The sequence below is a fragment of the Bradysia coprophila genome, chromosome II, assembly GCF_014529535.1.
Source record: "Bradysia coprophila strain Holo2 chromosome II, BU_Bcop_v1, whole genome shotgun sequence".
Taxonomy (NCBI): Eukaryota; Metazoa; Arthropoda; class Insecta; order Diptera; family Sciaridae; genus Bradysia; species Bradysia coprophila.
The window spans coordinates 10281304-10300400 of NC_050735.1; the positions used below are offsets into that span (position 1 = coordinate 10281304).

The 19097-nt window shown below is 34.9% G+C and overlaps 1 protein-coding gene across 3 annotated transcripts in view; it reads right to left on the reverse strand.

Moving 5' to 3' along the window:
- Positions 1 to 5515: 5515 nt before the first annotated feature.
- LOC119071991 (1-phosphatidylinositol 4,5-bisphosphate phosphodiesterase) overlaps positions 5516 to 19097 on the reverse strand; it is a 65093-nt gene continuing 51511 nt past the window's right edge. The window contains exons 5-17 of one of the 3 annotated variants that reach the window (XM_037177119.1): positions 16969 to 17048; positions 13260 to 13336; positions 13002 to 13161; positions 11842 to 12008; positions 11627 to 11773; positions 11490 to 11553; positions 11152 to 11410; positions 10740 to 11091; positions 9576 to 10644; positions 9239 to 9500; positions 9071 to 9169; positions 8724 to 8813; positions 5516 to 7048 (exon numbers count right to left, since the gene is read on the reverse strand). In XM_037177119.1, coding sequence (XP_037033014.1) covers positions 6980 to 7048; positions 8724 to 8813; positions 9071 to 9169; positions 9239 to 9500; positions 9576 to 10644; positions 10740 to 11091; positions 11152 to 11410; positions 11490 to 11553; positions 11627 to 11773; positions 11842 to 12008; positions 13002 to 13161; positions 13260 to 13336; positions 16969 to 17048 — 2895 coding nt within the window. In that variant the 3' untranslated portion in view covers positions 5516 to 6979. Of the gene's footprint in view, positions 7049 to 8475; positions 8814 to 9070; positions 9170 to 9238; positions 9501 to 9575; positions 10645 to 10739; positions 11092 to 11151; positions 11411 to 11489; positions 11554 to 11626; positions 11774 to 11841; positions 12009 to 13001; positions 13162 to 13259; positions 13337 to 16968; positions 17049 to 19097 lie in introns of all 3 variants that reach the window. The other 2 variants (XR_005086770.1, XM_037177116.1) reach the window with 2 other exon arrangements.

Genomic DNA, 19097 nt, shown 5'->3' on the forward strand with positions numbered 1-19097 from the left:
AAAGAGAAGAAGATATTTTGACAAGTACCCCAAAGGCAAGTTAAAATAAACTGGTCTTCTGTCCTCTCGCTCTCAACGTACCACGTTGAAAGAGAAGCAAATACTTTGACAAGTACCCCCAGGCAAGTTATAATAACTAGTCTTCGGTTTTCTCGCTCTGATCATAACACTCTATATCAACTCGATCTCTTATTATTAAACTCACGTTGTTGCATACTATTAGGCTAGGTATTTAGGGGTGTTCGATTTTAGAGGATCGGGGAAATTGATCTGTCCAGAAAATTTTAGTCACCCAAAGCTACCAAAACTAGTTAAATTTTGTACATTTTCCTGTAGGAACACCATTTTAAGTTTTTTTTTTTTCATTGGGTTAAAGTTGTTTCACTGAGGGTACATTTTAGTATATAAAAAAGATAAAAAGTCGAAAGCGTTTGATTGTCCGGTTTTGAGATTGAGTCAAAACGATATTTGGCCATACAAAAATGAAAACTTTGATAAAATATGACTAAAAGTACGTATCACATGTACCGATTGTTCTAGCGAATTTAAAAAATAATTCCAAATGGAATGCAGGGCAGGAACGTTTTGTTGCACTGACCGAAAATGTTTAGAACAAAATAAAAAGCATTTTTAGTTTAATAATGATCCAAAACGAATCACACACAAGAGCTCTTGAAAATGAAAGGCTCTGCAGTCGAAATTTTTCATGGGTTTTTACTCACCCCCTGAGTGTATTGATCTTAATCCTGATTTATAGGAGCTTAACGAGATTGTCGACGACTAATTTTAAGAATTTTAGTAGCTTTTTTTAAACTTTGTGGGTTTTAGGAGATTTTAGGAGGTATGAGAGGCCTTCGAACAAAAAAAAATCGTTTAGACCCGGACCATTAGCCATGAAATAGACATCAACTCTAATCGTATTTCTCAGAAATAACAAGCTCTTCCTGTGCGGGTAAAGTTTTGCGTGTAAAAAGTTTAGAACAGTAAATGCGATTCGATCTATCTATCTATCAAAAATCAGATTTTTCGTTCAATTTGTATAGGGTAGTCGATTTGTCCGCATTTATAATTTGAACACGCCGCTAGAATTCATATAAAAGTTTTTAAAGTGCAATATGTTCATGTTTTATTCCTTAATTTTCTTTAAATTATTTTCTTTTAATAAATAAATTTTTAGTTTTAAACTTTTTCCTTTTTCTTCTTTTTAATTTTTGGCACTGGTCTAATATATCTTGAAATATTATACTCGTCTCGGCCAAATGAAATTTATCGGCAACTTTTCAAATAATTCATAATACAATAACTTTCAATTTAAGTTTTAGTTTAACTCGTTTTTCTTCTCTATTATTATCACACAGTCACGATCAATAGAAAGTTGTTCTGTTAACTCGTTCAGCTTTCTGGTTTGAAAGTTTTTCATTGCTTTTTCGAGAGACTTTTTTTCGTAATAAAAGACAAACATTTGATTAGTCTCGAATCGAACTGCAGTTAGGTGAAGGAGAGCTGCAAACGAAGTGTTTAACTCTAATGAACCTAAAACGGATATGTGGGTCATTGTTCCTATGATATAAAAATCTAACGAAATGTTATTTAATAAGACAGTGTGAGAGTAGATGCTTCATTTCATGATCCGCTTGAAACGCCAGTCGGATCGTACCACTTATCAATAATATTTAAAAAATGTTTGTGGACGACTGACTGTCTTGGTTTTTTTTTCTCAAGCGAACCGTGTTTCATATGAACTGAACACAGTATAGTAGTAGAAGGATAATATACCCTGGAAAATACGTATCGAAAACATTTAATTATTACCGCTATTAACTATTCAGCCACAGCGATACAAACGACATCGATTGCACTCACTTCAAAGTGAATTGATTTGGAGGAAAATCGACAGAAAGTCCTCTCATAAGGATTAGTAAATGCCTTCACTGAAAAATTAATTCAAACAGAGAAAATACGTTACGTTACGTTTATCGTCCCTCGGATGAAAACTGGTATAATATTGTTAGATTTTGTCTAGGTGAACCTATTTTAAACTCATTTACAGAGAAATTAGGCAAAAAATTACCTAAATTTACCCTTTAGTAAATTCAGTAAATTCGGTAAATGAGTTTACTAATAATAGGCCCTGAGCACTAGTGGACATCTGAACAGTCACACATCGTAGAAAATCCACATTTAGTGTCAATATGAAGGTAGTAGAGCCAAATGACGAATGACATTGTAAAATTTTGTTAGTATGTGGCAAGTGGCCATGACAAGTGGAACTAGGTCTACCCTCTTTACACATCTTTTCACCTTTGCAACATCACCCCAGTATTACACCAATTTCCATTCGCGACCCGATAAGGCAGGATAATCGTGTAATTATAGAAAGAAAAAAGCTGTAACACGGATACGATCCATACGATTTATTGAAGAACATATGAAGCATTCTATGTAAACTTCCTTCACCTTATCGATTCATTTTTTGCTTTCTGGTGCTGCTCTGATTGTATCAAAGGTTTCTTTAATTTTCTTGTCGGCTAACTTTTATTATTTCTTTTAGTTCAAAACTCAGTGCATTAACAAAATAAAGATAAATCTTAATTTTTCATGTAATTTCTGATTATTTTAAAACGAAAATCTTATAAATTTTCCTTTTTGACTAGACTTATAATTGTTTAGTAGTTGCTACGCAGGTCAATTAGTTTCTTTTTCATTTTTTTTTTAAATTTAATTTTATTTTAACAAACCCATTTACCAAATTACTTTTTGTTTTCTTGTAAGGCCGTCCAAACTTCACTCACGATTCTGGGTCAGATATTACTTTTTTTAATTTTATTTTTTATTTTTTAAATTCTATCCTAACGGTTTTTGAATGGTAACAATAAAATATTTTTTGATGAAACGAAGATTTTGTAAATTTATAGGTGTGTTGTTGACATAAAACAATCAATGTGTGGGTTCAGTGGGAAGGAATTCGAAAATCATTGCGAATTCCAAGACCGAACTCATTTCGGCATAAGAATGACGTCTGAACATTTATTTACATTTATATATCATTAAGTTGAAGGTACAACTGATTACTAGAGCCTTTCCACAATGTTAACATTTATCGAAAATAAAGGATTCCCGACAGAAAAATCAAAATTTCTGGCCACTAATACGTTATGTTTATTTGAGAGAAATGGATGCTTTGTTGAAAAGCCTACATTTGGGCGTTTGGTATTGTATATTCGCTGATATCTTTTTACGAAAGTCTTTTGGAAGACAACAATAATCACCACAAGCATTCAATAAAAAATAGATTTTTTTGCAACAGTTGCATAAACTGCTGAGATTTCTCAGAGATGATCAAACTATCGCAATCAAATCTATCTTCATGGTAAGCTGAGACATTTGTGGTTATTAATCTTCTTGTCAGCTTCGACTATTTGTAGTCTGTTCTAACTTTTACTTGACCGTGATAGTAAAATACTGGAGCATTGGCTTTACTAGATTTTTCGGTCCATCATTGGTGGCAAGAATTCAAACACAAATTCTTGAGACGTTTCGCATCTTTATTGATACATCATCAGTCATGTGGGCTATCTGTACAATATCAAAAACAATTTACTTTAGCTAATTACAATATCACAAACTAGTTTCTCAAAACACTTACTATCTAATCCTCACAGTTTTGCATCGTCCACAAACTGATTCAAATCTTTTCACATCCAGTGAGTAAACATAAACATAAACAAACTTGACAATTACCGAACTACAGCTGTTCGAAGTAGTTCGGTAATTGTCAAGTTTGTTTATGTTTATGTTTACTCACTGGATGTGAAAAGATTTGAATCAGTTTGTGGACGATGCAAAACTGTGAGGATTAGATAGTAAGTGTTTTGAGAAACTAGTTTGTGATATTGTAATTAGCTAAAGTAAATTGTTTTTGATATTGTACAGATAGCCCACATGACTGATGATGTATCAATAAAGATGCGAAACGTCTCAAGAATTTGTGTTTGAATTCTTGCCACCAATGATGGACCGAAAAATCTAGTAAAGACAATGCTCCAGTATTTGTGGTTATTGTCGTCAGTGTCGTCTTACATTTTTTCAAAAACAATTTTTGCAAAAAGATATCAGAGACAATACAACACGAAACATCCAAATGTCGACTCCAATTTCAGCTAGGTTTGCATACGCCTTAAGAGCTGGGGAAGCTGGGCAGTACACTGAAATTTATAACTCAGAACAGGTTGACTATGGTCAAATTGAGTCTGACCTGAAAATGCTGGTTTAAGGGAGTTAATTTCATAAACTTGATTTTTAGATCAGGTTTCAGGTGCCCTAAAAAATATGAAAGGTATGAAAAATACATTATTTGGTGTAAACTGGTCAGGTTTCAGTTCCGGTTTGACTTGATTGCAAAGTTCAGCTTTCATGTCAACTGAGGTCAGCTCAAAATTTATTCAGGTCAATTTAGGTCTATTTCGGCGTATTTTCATGCCTTTTTTACAAAAATTATTTTCAAATCGCTCAGTTGCATCAAATGTCCGAATATGGACAGCGTTCAATATAATAACCGTATAAATTCCAAACTTTTTTGATTGAAGTGAAAAAAGGAAGGCAAGATAGAGCAAGTCCAACTTACTATTCAAAGAAAGATGGGCATCAAATGCTCCGATACATGTGAATATTGCGGAAGGAATTTTTATTTATTTATTTAAAAAGCAACAGAAAATGAGCCCGACAATGACTCCGCTGCGTGTTTCAATACAATGATATTGATTTCAATTCGATGTGGATCCTGTTCAAGTTATTCCTTCAACGCTTTCATTTTGAAACATTCATCAAAACAATTTCATTTTTTCTGAAATTCTGACTGTCGTTTCTAGCATGTCATTGTTTTTATTTTTTTATTTTTTTATTTTTCATAGATCAGTATCAGACTCGATTTATATAGGTCAACTACATGGTTTATACATTTTTATATTTTTCATTTTTTTTTTTTGCAATTTACACCCTTAGTATATAGTTGTTCCCATTAATAACGTTGTTCATTAAGAGGGCAGACTAGGTGTGAAGTAGGCTATATATTGAAAAATTGGTTTTAAAATTAATGTAGACCATTTAATGAAAATCTGTTCCAGCAATTAGATGAGCAATATGTTTATCTATCTCTAAAAAATGAAAAACGATTTACAATAAGCAACAGTTGGAAGAAAACCGATTGACATTAATTTTAAAACCAATTTTTCAATATATAGCCTACTTCACACCTAGTCTGCCCTCTTAATTTTTATTTTCATTTTTTTTTTATATTCTCTCTTCTCTTTTAATTGTTTTGCTTTATATCTTAAATTTTAAAAAGATTTTTTTTCTGCTTCAACTACACAATAAATATATTTTTTGAATTTAAATTTGTTTCTTTCAATTAACTTTCTTTCGTCAGATTTATAAAGAAAACAAATTCTTTTAGAATATGTCTACCCATTTCTATGTGTCTAGGCCAAGGGGCACAAGTTTTTACAATTTTTTTTCCCTTAATTTAAATATATTTTTTTTAAAATGGTTTTAGCATAAAATATATATAAAGTGGGACAGCGTAGGAACAAGTTTTTCATGCATTCTCTTGTAATAACACACGTTTCCATGATCCACAGACTCTACGGCATTTTCACCACGATTTGGTTAGTAGAATTATGCATATATTCTGTCGAGAATCTAGCAATTCACCATTTTGATCAATTTGTAGATTAGTGTCGAAATGATTTGAAGAAAAAAAATCTATTGACAAGTCACCATTTTTGCACGATCGATACTTACAGTCGTCGACTTTCAAATAAGCGATGCATTTTGTTTCAGCTGTTTTTCAGCCGTTTTTCAGCCGTTTTTCATCATACAATTAATAATGTGCTAATGATTGTTTATACGGGGGAACGAACAATGTACACTGTACAGAGACATGGAAATGGTATTTAAATCCGTTTAAGAGACATCGATACTCAGCTACAATTGTAGCCTACATTTGCGATTCTCGTTTTTCATTTTTGATGATATCTTTTCATCAGAATCCCTTTTAAAGCATTTTTTTCTGACCGCAATATTTAACGACCACGAATGTATTAGCTCTTAGCTCTTAGAGCAGTTTAACGATATTTTCATAAACTGTTCAGTTTTCTCAGAGGTCAGCTGGTCAAGCGACTACATACAACCAAAACTAATTTTTATTTAAAGCTATTACATTCGTGGTGTACTAATTATTACTAATTATTAACAACTACGACCAATGATATAGGTCAATCCACGCCGTAGTAAGTGCGCTTCAGAATTTGAATTTTGAGTGAATGAGCAGATGAATAAATGAGCGCAGAAAATATGTTCATTCCTAATGCTCTTAAATAGTGATAATATCGATAATAATGACTGATACCTACAAATAGCAACGCGAAAAAGACCCAATTCAAATTTCTCTTTTGTTCACCTGTCAATTTGACAGTATAACAAAAGAAAAATTGGAATTAGGTCTCTTTCGCATTGATATGTGCGTAAGTATGATCTCTTCATAATTTAAATTATTTTTAGCGCTATGACGGCGCAAGGTGAATACTAGGAAACATGTTTCGTACAGAGTGTTGCATGGCGCATTAAATGGCTTTCAAATGAAGAAAATGTTTCGAACGAAAAACCTAAATAATATCACTGAATAGGACGACAACAGAGTTTTGTTTTTTAATTTAAAAATTAATTTTACATTTTTTTTCATTTCTTAAACTTAAACGTTCACTCTTACGACTAGGAAATTAAATTAGTTTTTTTTCCACAAATTTTATATTTTCAGTTTTTGTTTTTTTTTTTTAATATTTAAAATGAATAATTTTTGGATGTAATGAGATTATACATAAAATTAGAAAATGATGTCACTATACATAATATAACTATACTTTTCCGTAACCTACGTTCATTATAATGTTTTCATTTTCAATTAGTTAGAGAAATATCCATTTCAGGCATAGAACTCCAACTTTGCTGACATATTGTATTCTTCTTCTTCCACTTTGTACATTTCGTGAAGCTAAACGATGAAAACGGAAGGAATTAAGATTGTAATTAGTTTCTGGCTCAGAAGAAGATGAATTCAAATTTCTAAGTGACTAAAAAGTGACTCGGAACAGATTGTTCTGAATTCATAAAGGACATCAGTAATGCAGTGTTGTCAGGCATAGAAAGTTTGCATGTTTGGAAGGTAAATTTATGTATTTGGAAGGTCGGTTATACATGTCAAACCGGACAAATTCATATTTATGGAGTTAATGATTTCAGACCTGTATGGCAACACTGAATTTCAGACGTCCTTTGTTGATGTTCGCAAAAACGTCTGACAATTTCCAAACAACTGAGCTCTAAAAAATTTCAGATTGAGCTCAGTATGATTAGGATTCAGATCTGACAGAGGGAAAAACACAGAGGGATTCTTTTGAAAAACAACCTACCGGTATCGGACGCAATTTTTTATATGTACTTCGACCCTACCACTATCGAAAAAATTCTTCGAAGCTTGTGTGGCTATCGCGAGGTCCTCAAAAACCGAAAACTTGCACTTTTCTTACAAAAATTTTTCCAGTTATACGAGCCGTACAGCGTCGTGTGGGGTGTCATTAGAAAGGTAATCACATGTACTATTGAGCCGAATTGGGACTGATTGGGTTTAAAATTCATGCAGACTGAAATATGTGCAGTTTTCAACCGAAGACTTGCACTATTCTTACGGAAATTTCTCGAGGTGGTATCATTTGAAAGGTAATTTTATGTGCTTTAGGTCCAAATAAAATTTTATGTGCTTTGGATGCATCTACGTTGAAATAGAAGTTGAAATGTTTATGTGCCTATATTTCATTGCATCCAAACCCAACCCCATAAGACCCAAAAGTACATAAAATTACCTTTCCAATGACATCCCACACGTCCATGTACATCTCGTGTACCTCGAGAAACTTCTGTAAGAACAGTGTAATTTCTCAGTCTTTTTCGGATGAAAACTTCAACCGCGGATGAATTTTAACCCCAACAAGTCCCTATCCGGCTCAATAGTACAACCTTTCTAATGACACCCCACACAACACTGTACAGCTCGTGTAAATGGAGAGATTTTTGTAAGAAAAGGGCAAGTTTTCGGTTTTTGATCACCTTCCACCAGCCAAACAAGCTTCAAAGAATTTTTTTGAATTTGGTTTTGGCTTTTAGGGTCGAATACCCTTCTATGCCCTTATAAAAAAGCCCGATGGAAAATGCGTCCGATTTCGAAAGGCTGTTTTTTAAAAAAAAACCTCAGAACGATACGATCTGTTCCGAGTCGCACACGTGTGCTAATAGTTAATAGACTCATCATTCGCATGCGGCGAATGGTCCAAAATGTCTATTGACTATTCGTACACGAGTGGCTGCAAACAGCAGCGGTCTTCAAATTAAATAAAAAGTTTGATAAAATCAAAATAAGCTTACATTTCAATCGATAATAGTAAAACAAATCAACAAATAACCACATCTACGAAGGCTACAAATAAATCAGTCATGTGCGTTGTTGAACTTGGATATACAGGAAGGTGAAATCATATAACAAACGAACAAAATAAAATTGTAATAACAAAACAGGAATCAACGCTTTCTACTTCATCGTTTTTCGTTCACTACAGGACAGTTTCGATACTGGTAATTTGTGTACTGGCAGGATGGGGAGGAGCGCGAAGTACCTTTTGAATGTCTTTTAGCAGTTCCTCGGTTTGCTTGTCATGGGAAACTTTCAATTTCTCCTTTTCACGTCCTTGTTTGATACCGGCATTCTGCAAAAAGGGCAGTGGATAATCAAGGAAATTATTCAAAATGTTAATGAAATATGAGGTCATAGGCACAGTAATAATCAGATCAAAATACAGAATTTTCAGTTGTCAGGTCTACCCGGGTCAGCCTGAACAATGATCTGAAAATTCAGGTCAGATCAGGTCAGACTTAATTTCCTTGACAGATCGACTGGAAGCGGAAATTAAATCTGGCCTCTGGCCTGTCATAAACTATATTCAGTCGTCTTAGTCACACTAACCTTTTTCTCTTCCATGAATCGCTTAATGTTATTCTGTTTCTTCTCTCGTAATCGTCGGTCTTTTTCACCTTTCGTCTTCAACGCCTTATCATTCGTCACCTAGAATGTAGAGCACGGAAATGTGTCACAATTTTTTGCGATTGTTTATGAACCCAACGCTCTCTTTACCTCTTTCGCAGTTTCAACCGAAATTTTTGCCTGTTGCGAATTCAAAGCTTTCGTTTCGCGTTCATGCTTAGCCTCCATCTGTTTCATTTGGCTAGCCTGCGTTTGTTCCATCAATTTCTTGATAATTTCCTGCTGATCGTTCAACTGGACCTTCAGCAGTTCCCATTCCTCTTTCTTATGCTTTTCGATGAGCTCACTCCACTGGGCTGTCTGGTCGGTGATAATTTTGCGAATATTTTGGTCGGCTTTGATTTCATCCTTACTGGAAAAACGAAATGGAATTCGCGTTCAATTGCAACTACTCTCTAACGGGAATGAGTATTACTGCTGCACCTACCTCTTGCCTTTGATTAGCTTCTCTACGGCAGCATTTTGAACTTTTTGCATGGCGGCTCTTTCTTTGGCATGTTTCTTCTTCATTGTGTCCAGTTCTTTTTGCTGTTTCTTGGCGGTTTTCTGGAAACCTTTCTCCTGTCGCAACGAGTCCAACGTTATCGGTTCGAAGACCAATGGTGGTTCTTCCACTTTCTTCTCTTCTTTCTTGTCACCTTTAATAGCATCGCTGGCTGCACCAGAAGCAGTCTCCTCAATGCCTAAAGCTTTCATATTGTCTTGCCGTTCCTTTGCAGCCCCCATAAAACCACGTGGATCGGACAGCGCAGCCATAAAATCTTCGAATCCATCTGGTACGTAGATTTTCAGCTCAATGTTACAAAACAACATTGGCAATGACATCGGAAAATTGGCTTCAGTGCGCAATGAGATGTGTCGATATCCTGCCTGTAGACCGTCCAACGGTAAAATTCGCTGTCCCAACAGTTTTCCATTTTCGTCGTACACACCGAAACGCAGCACGGCCAGATCGGGCAACACAACTTTTCTGAACAGAAATACATCCTCATTGTACACCGGATTCAAACCGTTAGCTGGTACCATTCGTGTACGAAATTCCTTTCGTACGGTATCCGATGGCAGACCCAACATATCAACTTCCACGTACGTGCCCACTTTCTTATCAGACAAAAATTGTCCGGCAATCACTTGCACGCCACATTGAGCAGCAATGACACCATCGACTGGTGCATCGGCGAATGGATCGAAGTCTTTGTCGGAACGTCGCATGAAATCTGGTTTGAGAAGATAGCCACAGTTGCCGTTATACTCGAATTTTCCTTGATTCAATTGCATGGGAAGATCAGAGGTTTGGAAATTCAACGAAACCATTTGGCAGCCAGCATTCCAGAACACTTGCGGCATGTAGTTCGAAGAATCGGCCCGTGTTCCTTTCGGATAAATTCGAGACATTTGACGTTTGTTATAATTGACGAAATCAATCGACTGTTGCTTCAAGTAATTCATTCCGGTTGTTTCGGCAAATGAAGACATGTTGTGGTGAATGTTTTTTTCTGAAAAAAAGGTAAACCGCTTGAATACCCGTCCGTTCAACTAACGCCGGTAAGTTATACGACTAAGAAAATCGTACGAATCGATCAAAACTCACTTTCAGCAACATCAAAACCCTGAAATTTGATAGGCTGTGCATAGTTGATCATTGACGACAACCAAGGATGCACATTCGTAGTTGACCCTGTATAATTAATTGGTACTTCGGCACCTTCGCCTTCTGCTCCGGCCCCAGGAGCCGCTTCCGGTGCTTCAGCTATAGCAGCTTTATCTGGTGGTGGTGCTGCACTGGCATCCTCTTTCGGCTCATCAGCATCGTCCAGCACAAATTGTCCCTGTTGAAAGAGTTCCAACTCGATTTTCTCCACATCCGGTTTAAGGCGCTTATTTTTGATTAAAATCTTTTTCTTTAACATCGACGGCGGTGGTAACGGGACACCGGGCTCAAGCTGAAACGTATTTTGTTAATTTAAATAAAAACAAACGAAAAATGCGTCGTTTACTCGTACCGGATATTCTGGCAACGATTCCTTTAGCAATAGATCACCGAAAATTTCATCACAGTATTTAGCTAATTTATGTTGTTGGATACGACAACAATGATTTTCAAACGAAAGTATAATTGGACAGTCGGACGTTACAAAAGCACAGTCACGTATTGCATATATCACATCTTTAAATAGAATATCCGTACACATCGCCATTCCATGGGTTATAATTGGTTCTTCGTCTTCTCCTTTACCATCCCAACAATCCAGTTCAACGCATCTTAGTAAATAAAGAAGGCAAAAAGTCAAACAAAACAATTTTCAATTGGAAATTAGACATGAGTGAAAGGTGATTGTACCTGCAACCGGCAAGCAAAGTTTGTCTGTACATTTCCACCGAACTTTTGCCACCGAATTGACGACCTGTAATACGAGACAGAGTTCATTTGGATGTTACATTTACGTTCGCATTGAGTCTGGAAAACATTTATCTCACCAGACAAATACGTGTTGTGTGAAGAGTTGATGTAATAATGAGATAGGGGCTGATCCATATCCATGTATTGATCTAATCGATCCAAGAACACCGGAGCATTTTCATCAGACATTAAGTACCTGACGAATCCATCCTTGCTCAATTTTTCTGAGAGAAAAATCAATTTTTTTTTCACATAAAAATTTACAATCACAACGTTCATTGAATCAACTCACTTTTAGTTCTGGCCTCTTCATCCTGTTCATATGTGTCGATAATCTCAACGGCTCGTTTCTCGTCGTATAGAGGATAGAGAATTTCGTTCAGGCGTGGATCACGCTGTTTTTCATTCAAAAAGTTAATGAACTGATCCACATTGATTTGGTCAGCTTTTCCTTGAGTTCTGTGGGAAAAAAAATTATTTTCCTTTCTGAATTTGAGATTGTTCGAAATTTATATCTTCGATTAAGAAGAATTTTCTCGGAAAAGATTGGATTGAAAAATAGTGTGGACCATGTATGAAGAAATAGCGTGTTGTTGACTAATTGAGGAATGATTGCAATTCCAATGCTTCGTTTTCAGTATCTGTTTTAGCCGAATTTCTCTCAAATTAAGGAAATTGATTTTACATGCTACATGCGTCGAAAATCGTACTTTTCAGGTTTCAAGCACTACTTTCGACGCCCTCAGAATGTAAATTCCATTGCATAACTCCGGATCAAAATGAAAAGTCTCGTTTTGTTGTATTTATTAACTTCAGCTACGCCTTAGATCAACAATTCACACGAAAACTTTTTTTTACTTTTCATCTTTTTATCCCTCAGTTATGTCAAATCACATTACATACTTGCTGGTAGAATTTTGTGAACTTTCGACGCCCATAACATGTAAAATCCATTACCAAACTCGGGATAAAAATTGAAGAATCTCGTTTTAAAATGTTCATTTTGACCTCGGCTTCGCCTTGCATCAACAAAACCGATTTCTATCCATGGAAATATCTATACTTGTACTATGTTTCGTATGAATTTGATTCTTGACAATTTTCAAGCTGAGTAAGGTTTAATCGGTTGAATTATGATACTCTCGCCACAAAGAGGAAACAATACAAATCAGCTATCAAATTCAAATGCTGTGTGGGATCAAATTCAAAGAAAATTTGTTAATACGCAAAAAGGCGCGTCGGCCAGCGCTAAAATGTAATTATCTTCTACTTGTGCATCATTATCATTAATCATTTCAGTAATCCATCGAAATGTTTATTTTGTGTACTGCTCAAATGGAGGAGCTAATGATTTTTCGATATTCTGTGAACTCTTTGAACTCATTGCGTTTCTTAGAAGCTAAACCAATCACGCGAGCTTTAATAATGAATTTAAATCAATAATTTACTAACATTGATCGGAATAGTTCCTCTATATCGTTGCGTGGACAAATTTTGTGATACAAAGCATAAAATTTGTCAAATGTGAATGCCTCCTTTTCCATCGTCTCATTTTTACCGCTCGGAAGTTGCAGCTCCGACAAGCATTGGTAGACCATTTTTTCTGTTTTACCTGAAAGAGAATGCCATTTCGTTGTGTTAATGCTAACCGTGTCCGGTGGTAATACGGTCAAGTATATAAGTAAAAAAATTTCTTTGTTAGTTAGTTACCTGATGCAAATGTTCGTGCTACAACCTTTACTGGTACTTTCCCCTTTGCATCTACTAGAAAACCAAGCCTCATCCAACTTAGTAAAGAAAATGTTTAGAAAAGAAAATATTTTTATTAAAAAGATTGGATTTGGATGTACGTATAAATTACGACTATTAACATCTATGTACACAGTCAGCAATAAATACAAGACATTATTAACCAGTAACCACACACAACACCGCTAAGTACAGAAGCATCACATTAGTAAGTAAAGAAATTAAAACAATAAATGCAACACAGCTCATTTAAAGTTATTTCAATTTAATACAAACAGTTTAACCAACCATCATTCCCATGATACAGCAGCATTTGTACTGCCGCCGGCTGTAATTATCTGTAACACATACTCGTACGTGAAACGGAACGAAATTAATATTTACTGTAAAATTCAGGGCACCGATTCTCGTTGAAAAGGACGCACGAAATGACCATAAATGTTATCGATGAATAGCTAATTTGATTAAAAGAGTAATTCCTTTCAAGGGCTAATTTATACGAACTCTAAAAATAAAATTTTGGCAAAGGCCAACCAAAAATCACTATTGCCCTAACATTCAGGTAAGGACAGGTAATTGTAGAAAACAAGATAAGAGCCTTGTTTTTGTATTGAAACCACTCAGGCTAGGTTTCAGATAACCTAAAATTTTCATACAAATTTTCAAGTGAGTCTGTCACGTTTCGGGTGACGTGTGACCTGATCACTATATTCCGGCTTCAGGTAAATTTAGGTTCAGGTCGAAACAGATTCAGATATTATCAGTTCGAGTCAAGGCCTTTTTTATGAATTTAATTTCATAAAATTCCTAAATTTTTGAATGGTTGAATTTAGGAAATTCTTTAAGAATTTTATTAAATTTTTAGGAATTAGGAATCTTAAAAATAGGCCCTGGTTAAAGTTCAGCTAAACCTAACGAGCTCGAAAAACTACATTGACAACCTTCTAAACAATTGTCGCTTCACAATTGTCATAAAACAAATAACTATCACCTGCTGTGACCGTGTTTTACATTGAATTCAGCTCAATTTATTTTTGATGTTTCAAACACCATTTAAAAAAAAATCTCAACGTTACGAGAGATGGCCTAGTTACGCCATGAAGTTAAAGTGGAACGAATAGATGGACTGGAACGAATAACACTCATAAAAACGTGAAAACTTTAAATAAAAGAAAATATTGGAGAAAGAAAATTCGGAAAGATGCTGTCTCGAATAATTTCCTTGTACGAATTTAGATTAAATCGGTCTCCTACGGACAATTCACTTAATTTTGTTTTACATGCTTCAGATACGTAATGGAGTCATTACCGTTGTGCGATGATACTGAATAGATTGCTTCAGGATGTAAAATCCAGTGAGCTAATTCGTTACTTTCGGCACCTGTGTGCACTGACGATGTCATGTCAACCTCGGTCTAGGGTTGAAAATCGGCGTCTAATGCGATAAAAAACCTTCATACAGGCTTTAACATTTCAAATGTCTCACTGTCATTTTTTTCAAAGAATGCCATTGTGAATTCGCAATGACGCGATGTTATGCAACTCAGCTAAGTTGCAAAATTTGCCTCGTGTCATAATTTATACATTTAGAGGTTAATAAAGTACTTTATTCACTAAGCTCCAGGAAAATGAGTCATTACTTCATTGTAAGTAATTGTTTGGATCTTTGTATTTTGCCTTGTGTGGTTGCATTCCTCGCATTCGACTCGAGCTTCAAACGTCAAGCTTGGCAAAATAAAATGTTTCAAACACATCATTGCACTCGCCGTCAGCTCCAGATCTCCCAGTGGTCGCAACTAAAAATTTCCCAGCAAGTACGTAATCTACTATTTTACGATGCTATGAGCCTGGTGATATTATCCTGCGTACGAAAATCGAAAAGAAAGTCGTTGTACATAAGAAAAACGAAAACTCATATCCTAATCTTCCTGTTTTAATAAAGCTATTCCTTTGTGTTTTTCCTTTCTTTGGCAATTTATATTAGCAGAAGGAAAATAAAAATAAAATTTTAGGAAGCTCTATTGTCGTTCCTCTTTTTCATTACTTTTTTTTTCATACTTCAGTCAGCTAGACTCTATAATACACCTGAGTACACCACAACAGCGAACAGCAAGCACACAAGAAACGAAAGAAGAAGAAAAAAAAAATTATGTACAAACAATGCAATAAAAGCTCTTCTCACGCGGTTCTAATAAAAAGGGAAGGCAAAAGTAATATGAATAAAAAAAACGATTTTCTTCTCTGTGTTAATGTAACGTTTGTGTTTAACTTAATAAAGTAAATGAGCTGAAATTCGGTTAATACTTTTTACAGCCGTAAAAATGTGATTTACGATACATTTACACGCCATGGCGGTTTTTTCTTATCATAAAAATTGATTATATTACATTATATTACGAGAGATCTTTCGGTTTTCAAATTAGAATCAATCCGTGAATAGTAACGCAATACGGATGTTTAAATCACGCGCTCAAACACACGACTAGATTAAATTAAACCTCAAGCAACTGCATTTGTAATCATTCCCCTAATGCCACCTTTTCTGTGATTATATATAAAACGACACAACGTTCGTCGCTTTACTTGCTCGCATTCATTGAATTATTCATCAAAAGCCATCACGTTCATCAAGCATTACATACTCAACGTTAATTATGTTAAACTAACAACACAGGAAACATCAAAGCTGCTTCAGTTACAATTTCATGATAATTTACTCAATCAAACGCTCTTCGAATGAGTTTAGACCATCGATGTAATAAAGGGTAGATTGGTACACACGAAGAACGTTTGTGCGGAAAGAATGTAAGAATGTATGTGTTACGTAACTTACGTTCTGAGGAAGCGCGCGGAAGAAATCCATACAAATATTTCAAAATCTTAATGTCCCCTTCCTGTTTGAATGTCTCTTCGTTTTGTTTTGTGTTGAGACAAAGCACCTAGCAGGGTAATAGAGGTTTTTACACGTCAAATAGAGTAGTTTTTTGATACCAATAATACCATTAGCAGCCTTAATGGTAATTTTGCAGTGACATTATGAAAAAAAAGGTGTGGAAATATTCGCATACTTCGATTAAAGTACTACTTTCTTTTTTTCTATTACCCTGCTAGGTGCTTTGGTTGAGATTAAAAAATTGTGTCGTTGTTAGTGTGATATATTTCCAAATTTTCGTTCTTCGTGTGTACCAATCTACCCTATATTATATCGATGGTTCAGACTGATTGGATGTATGCGTATGTTACGGTTCTAATGTGACACGCGACGTAGTAAAAGCAATGTTGAATGTAAATCCAATTGTTCAATATATATACAATTATTTCACGTGTGTTTTATTTTAATGCAATAATGACGCATAAAACATTTGTTTTTCTTAGTGGTTAAATGAATAGCAAGCCATATACGCGAGTTCAGTGAACATAGTAGAATATTGTGTAAGCATATTAAGCACGCAAATAACATATTACTATTGTGTCGAGCACCCTACTTTTCTGAAATATAAAATACGTTCCATTGTCAATGTATTGCGAAAATGTACAACATTTTGCCACTAAAAAACACCTTTCTATTTAACGAAAAATGTCGACTACACACACTCGCTGGGATAACTAATTATTTATAGTATCCGAGTGGAGTTTTTACGAATTTCAATCAAATTTCCGAATTACTTACTGTTTTATGAGAATAGTTCGTGGGCAAACGTTATTAGCTTTATTGTTATGAGTAATATCTCGCAGGGCTTGTTGCCAAGTCTGCATCGTATTTTATTTCGGTGTATTATGAACAAAGTTTGTAGTAAACGGTGTGGATAAAGGTGGTGGTGATGGTAGTAGCAATTTGTAACGAATATTGATGTTATAGAGAAGCGAGACATGCAAAACAATTATTCAAACACAAAATTTTAATCAATTTTTACGTACATACAGTGGACAAACATGCAAAATGGTAAAGTTTATGTTAATCAAATTATGACCTAGGTACAACAACAGACGCGGGTAATATCAACAACATATTTGTATGTCTCCTATCGTAGTTGAATACTGAATAGATAAATCTTTTCTTAAGAATTATGGTATTTAGGGAAACAATGAGACTTCGAATCAGTTATGGTATTGCTGACCTGTTCTAATCTTCAGGCTATTGTGTACAAATAATTGTTTACTGTAACAGGAATCCTGTTTTCACATATTTTTTTGTCTACGAATGTGGCGCGAGAGCTGAATGGTTTTGGAGAAGGAATGTTACTAATAGCCTGCTAATGCTCGGAACGGGTCGAGTTTGATCTGACCGAACTTCACCTGAACACGAAATTTTCGATAACGGTTTCAAGCCAAATCTGACCCGAATCTGAACTTTTATTTCGGGTTCGACCCGAACCTAAACTTTTACTTTCAGGTTTGACCCGAACCTGAAATTTTTAGTATGGATCAAGTCGGGTTGAGGTAACCCGACATTTTTTGTGAATATTTGTGATTTCTGGTAATAAAATTTCGGGTTACCTGAAACCGACCTGATCCATCCTGAAAATTTCAGGTTCAGCTTAGGTTCATGCAAAACTCGAAAGTAAAAGTTGAGGTTGAACAAATTCAGCTTCAGATTCAAAAAGATATTAAAAATTTCAAGTTCAGGTGACTTTAGTTCAGATTAGGGTTGAATTCCAGTCCGGTCATCCTGAATTGAACCCGATCGAGCATTAAGCCTCGGACAAAAATTAGGTCTAATATCGAAGTCAATATTAAAAACGAACGAAGTAAAGACCGTAGACGAGGTGGGCGGAGTATGCATATTGCCGTAAAATCCACTCAAAATTAAACTTTCTATTCATACAATTCTATAACTATCTCTGTATATAATCAACTAGTCTCTTATACATCTTACTCGCTGCTCATGATCAAAACATTGTGGTAAACTCAAAAGGAGATACATCCGAAGCAGCTAAAGCTGCTTAACCATCCTCCTAGGTTTCCTTTATGGGACAGATAAATTGCTTGTGAAAACATTTATACAGACTACAGGATATTCTTGTATTACTGACTCAGTGCAAAAACTTCAGTCTGTATAATCTGCTAGAATCAAAGATTGCGTTTGAACATTTATTCAAAATTAATCCTTCTAATCTAATTTTTGTATAGGACCTTTAATAATTTTACATAATAAGAAATTCAATCTATCATCCCGACGACGATCATCTCGGTAGGTGAATTATTTGTATTAGAATGAGCAATTATACCCTCACCATAATTTACGCCTCTAACGACTTTTCACATCATGACTCCGCTGAACATTCAAAATAATACGAAAATGGCCAAAAAATCACGAAGATTTTAACTCTTTCTTCGTAAGAAGTTTTACAATAATAGCCGAAGCGCATCGGTACTACCTTGGATTAGCCTATTTAAATTTTCAATGAATAACGGGAAACGTTTAATTGGTAATCATTTATTTAAGATCCGTTCGAAAGTCGCAAAAGATTTTTAAAGACGTAAATTGAATAAATTCGGTTAAACCGTGAACAACCGTCAACTGTATTAATTTGTAAAAGGATCAATTCACTTTTCCCAAAGAAAATGTTTCACTTTAACATTTCTTAAAAGTAAAATAGATAGCGCAAAAAAAAACAATCACAATCGTCACGTGACAACAATCCCACGAAATCGATGTTCAGCAAATTACCGAAAAAAATTGATATTTTTTCCATATGAAAGTTTGCAATGTTCGATAAATCCAAATCAGTTTCCATTTGCATGTGAAGTTACGAACATGAACTTTTAAAAATTTTAGCGCTCATAAAAAGCGTACCA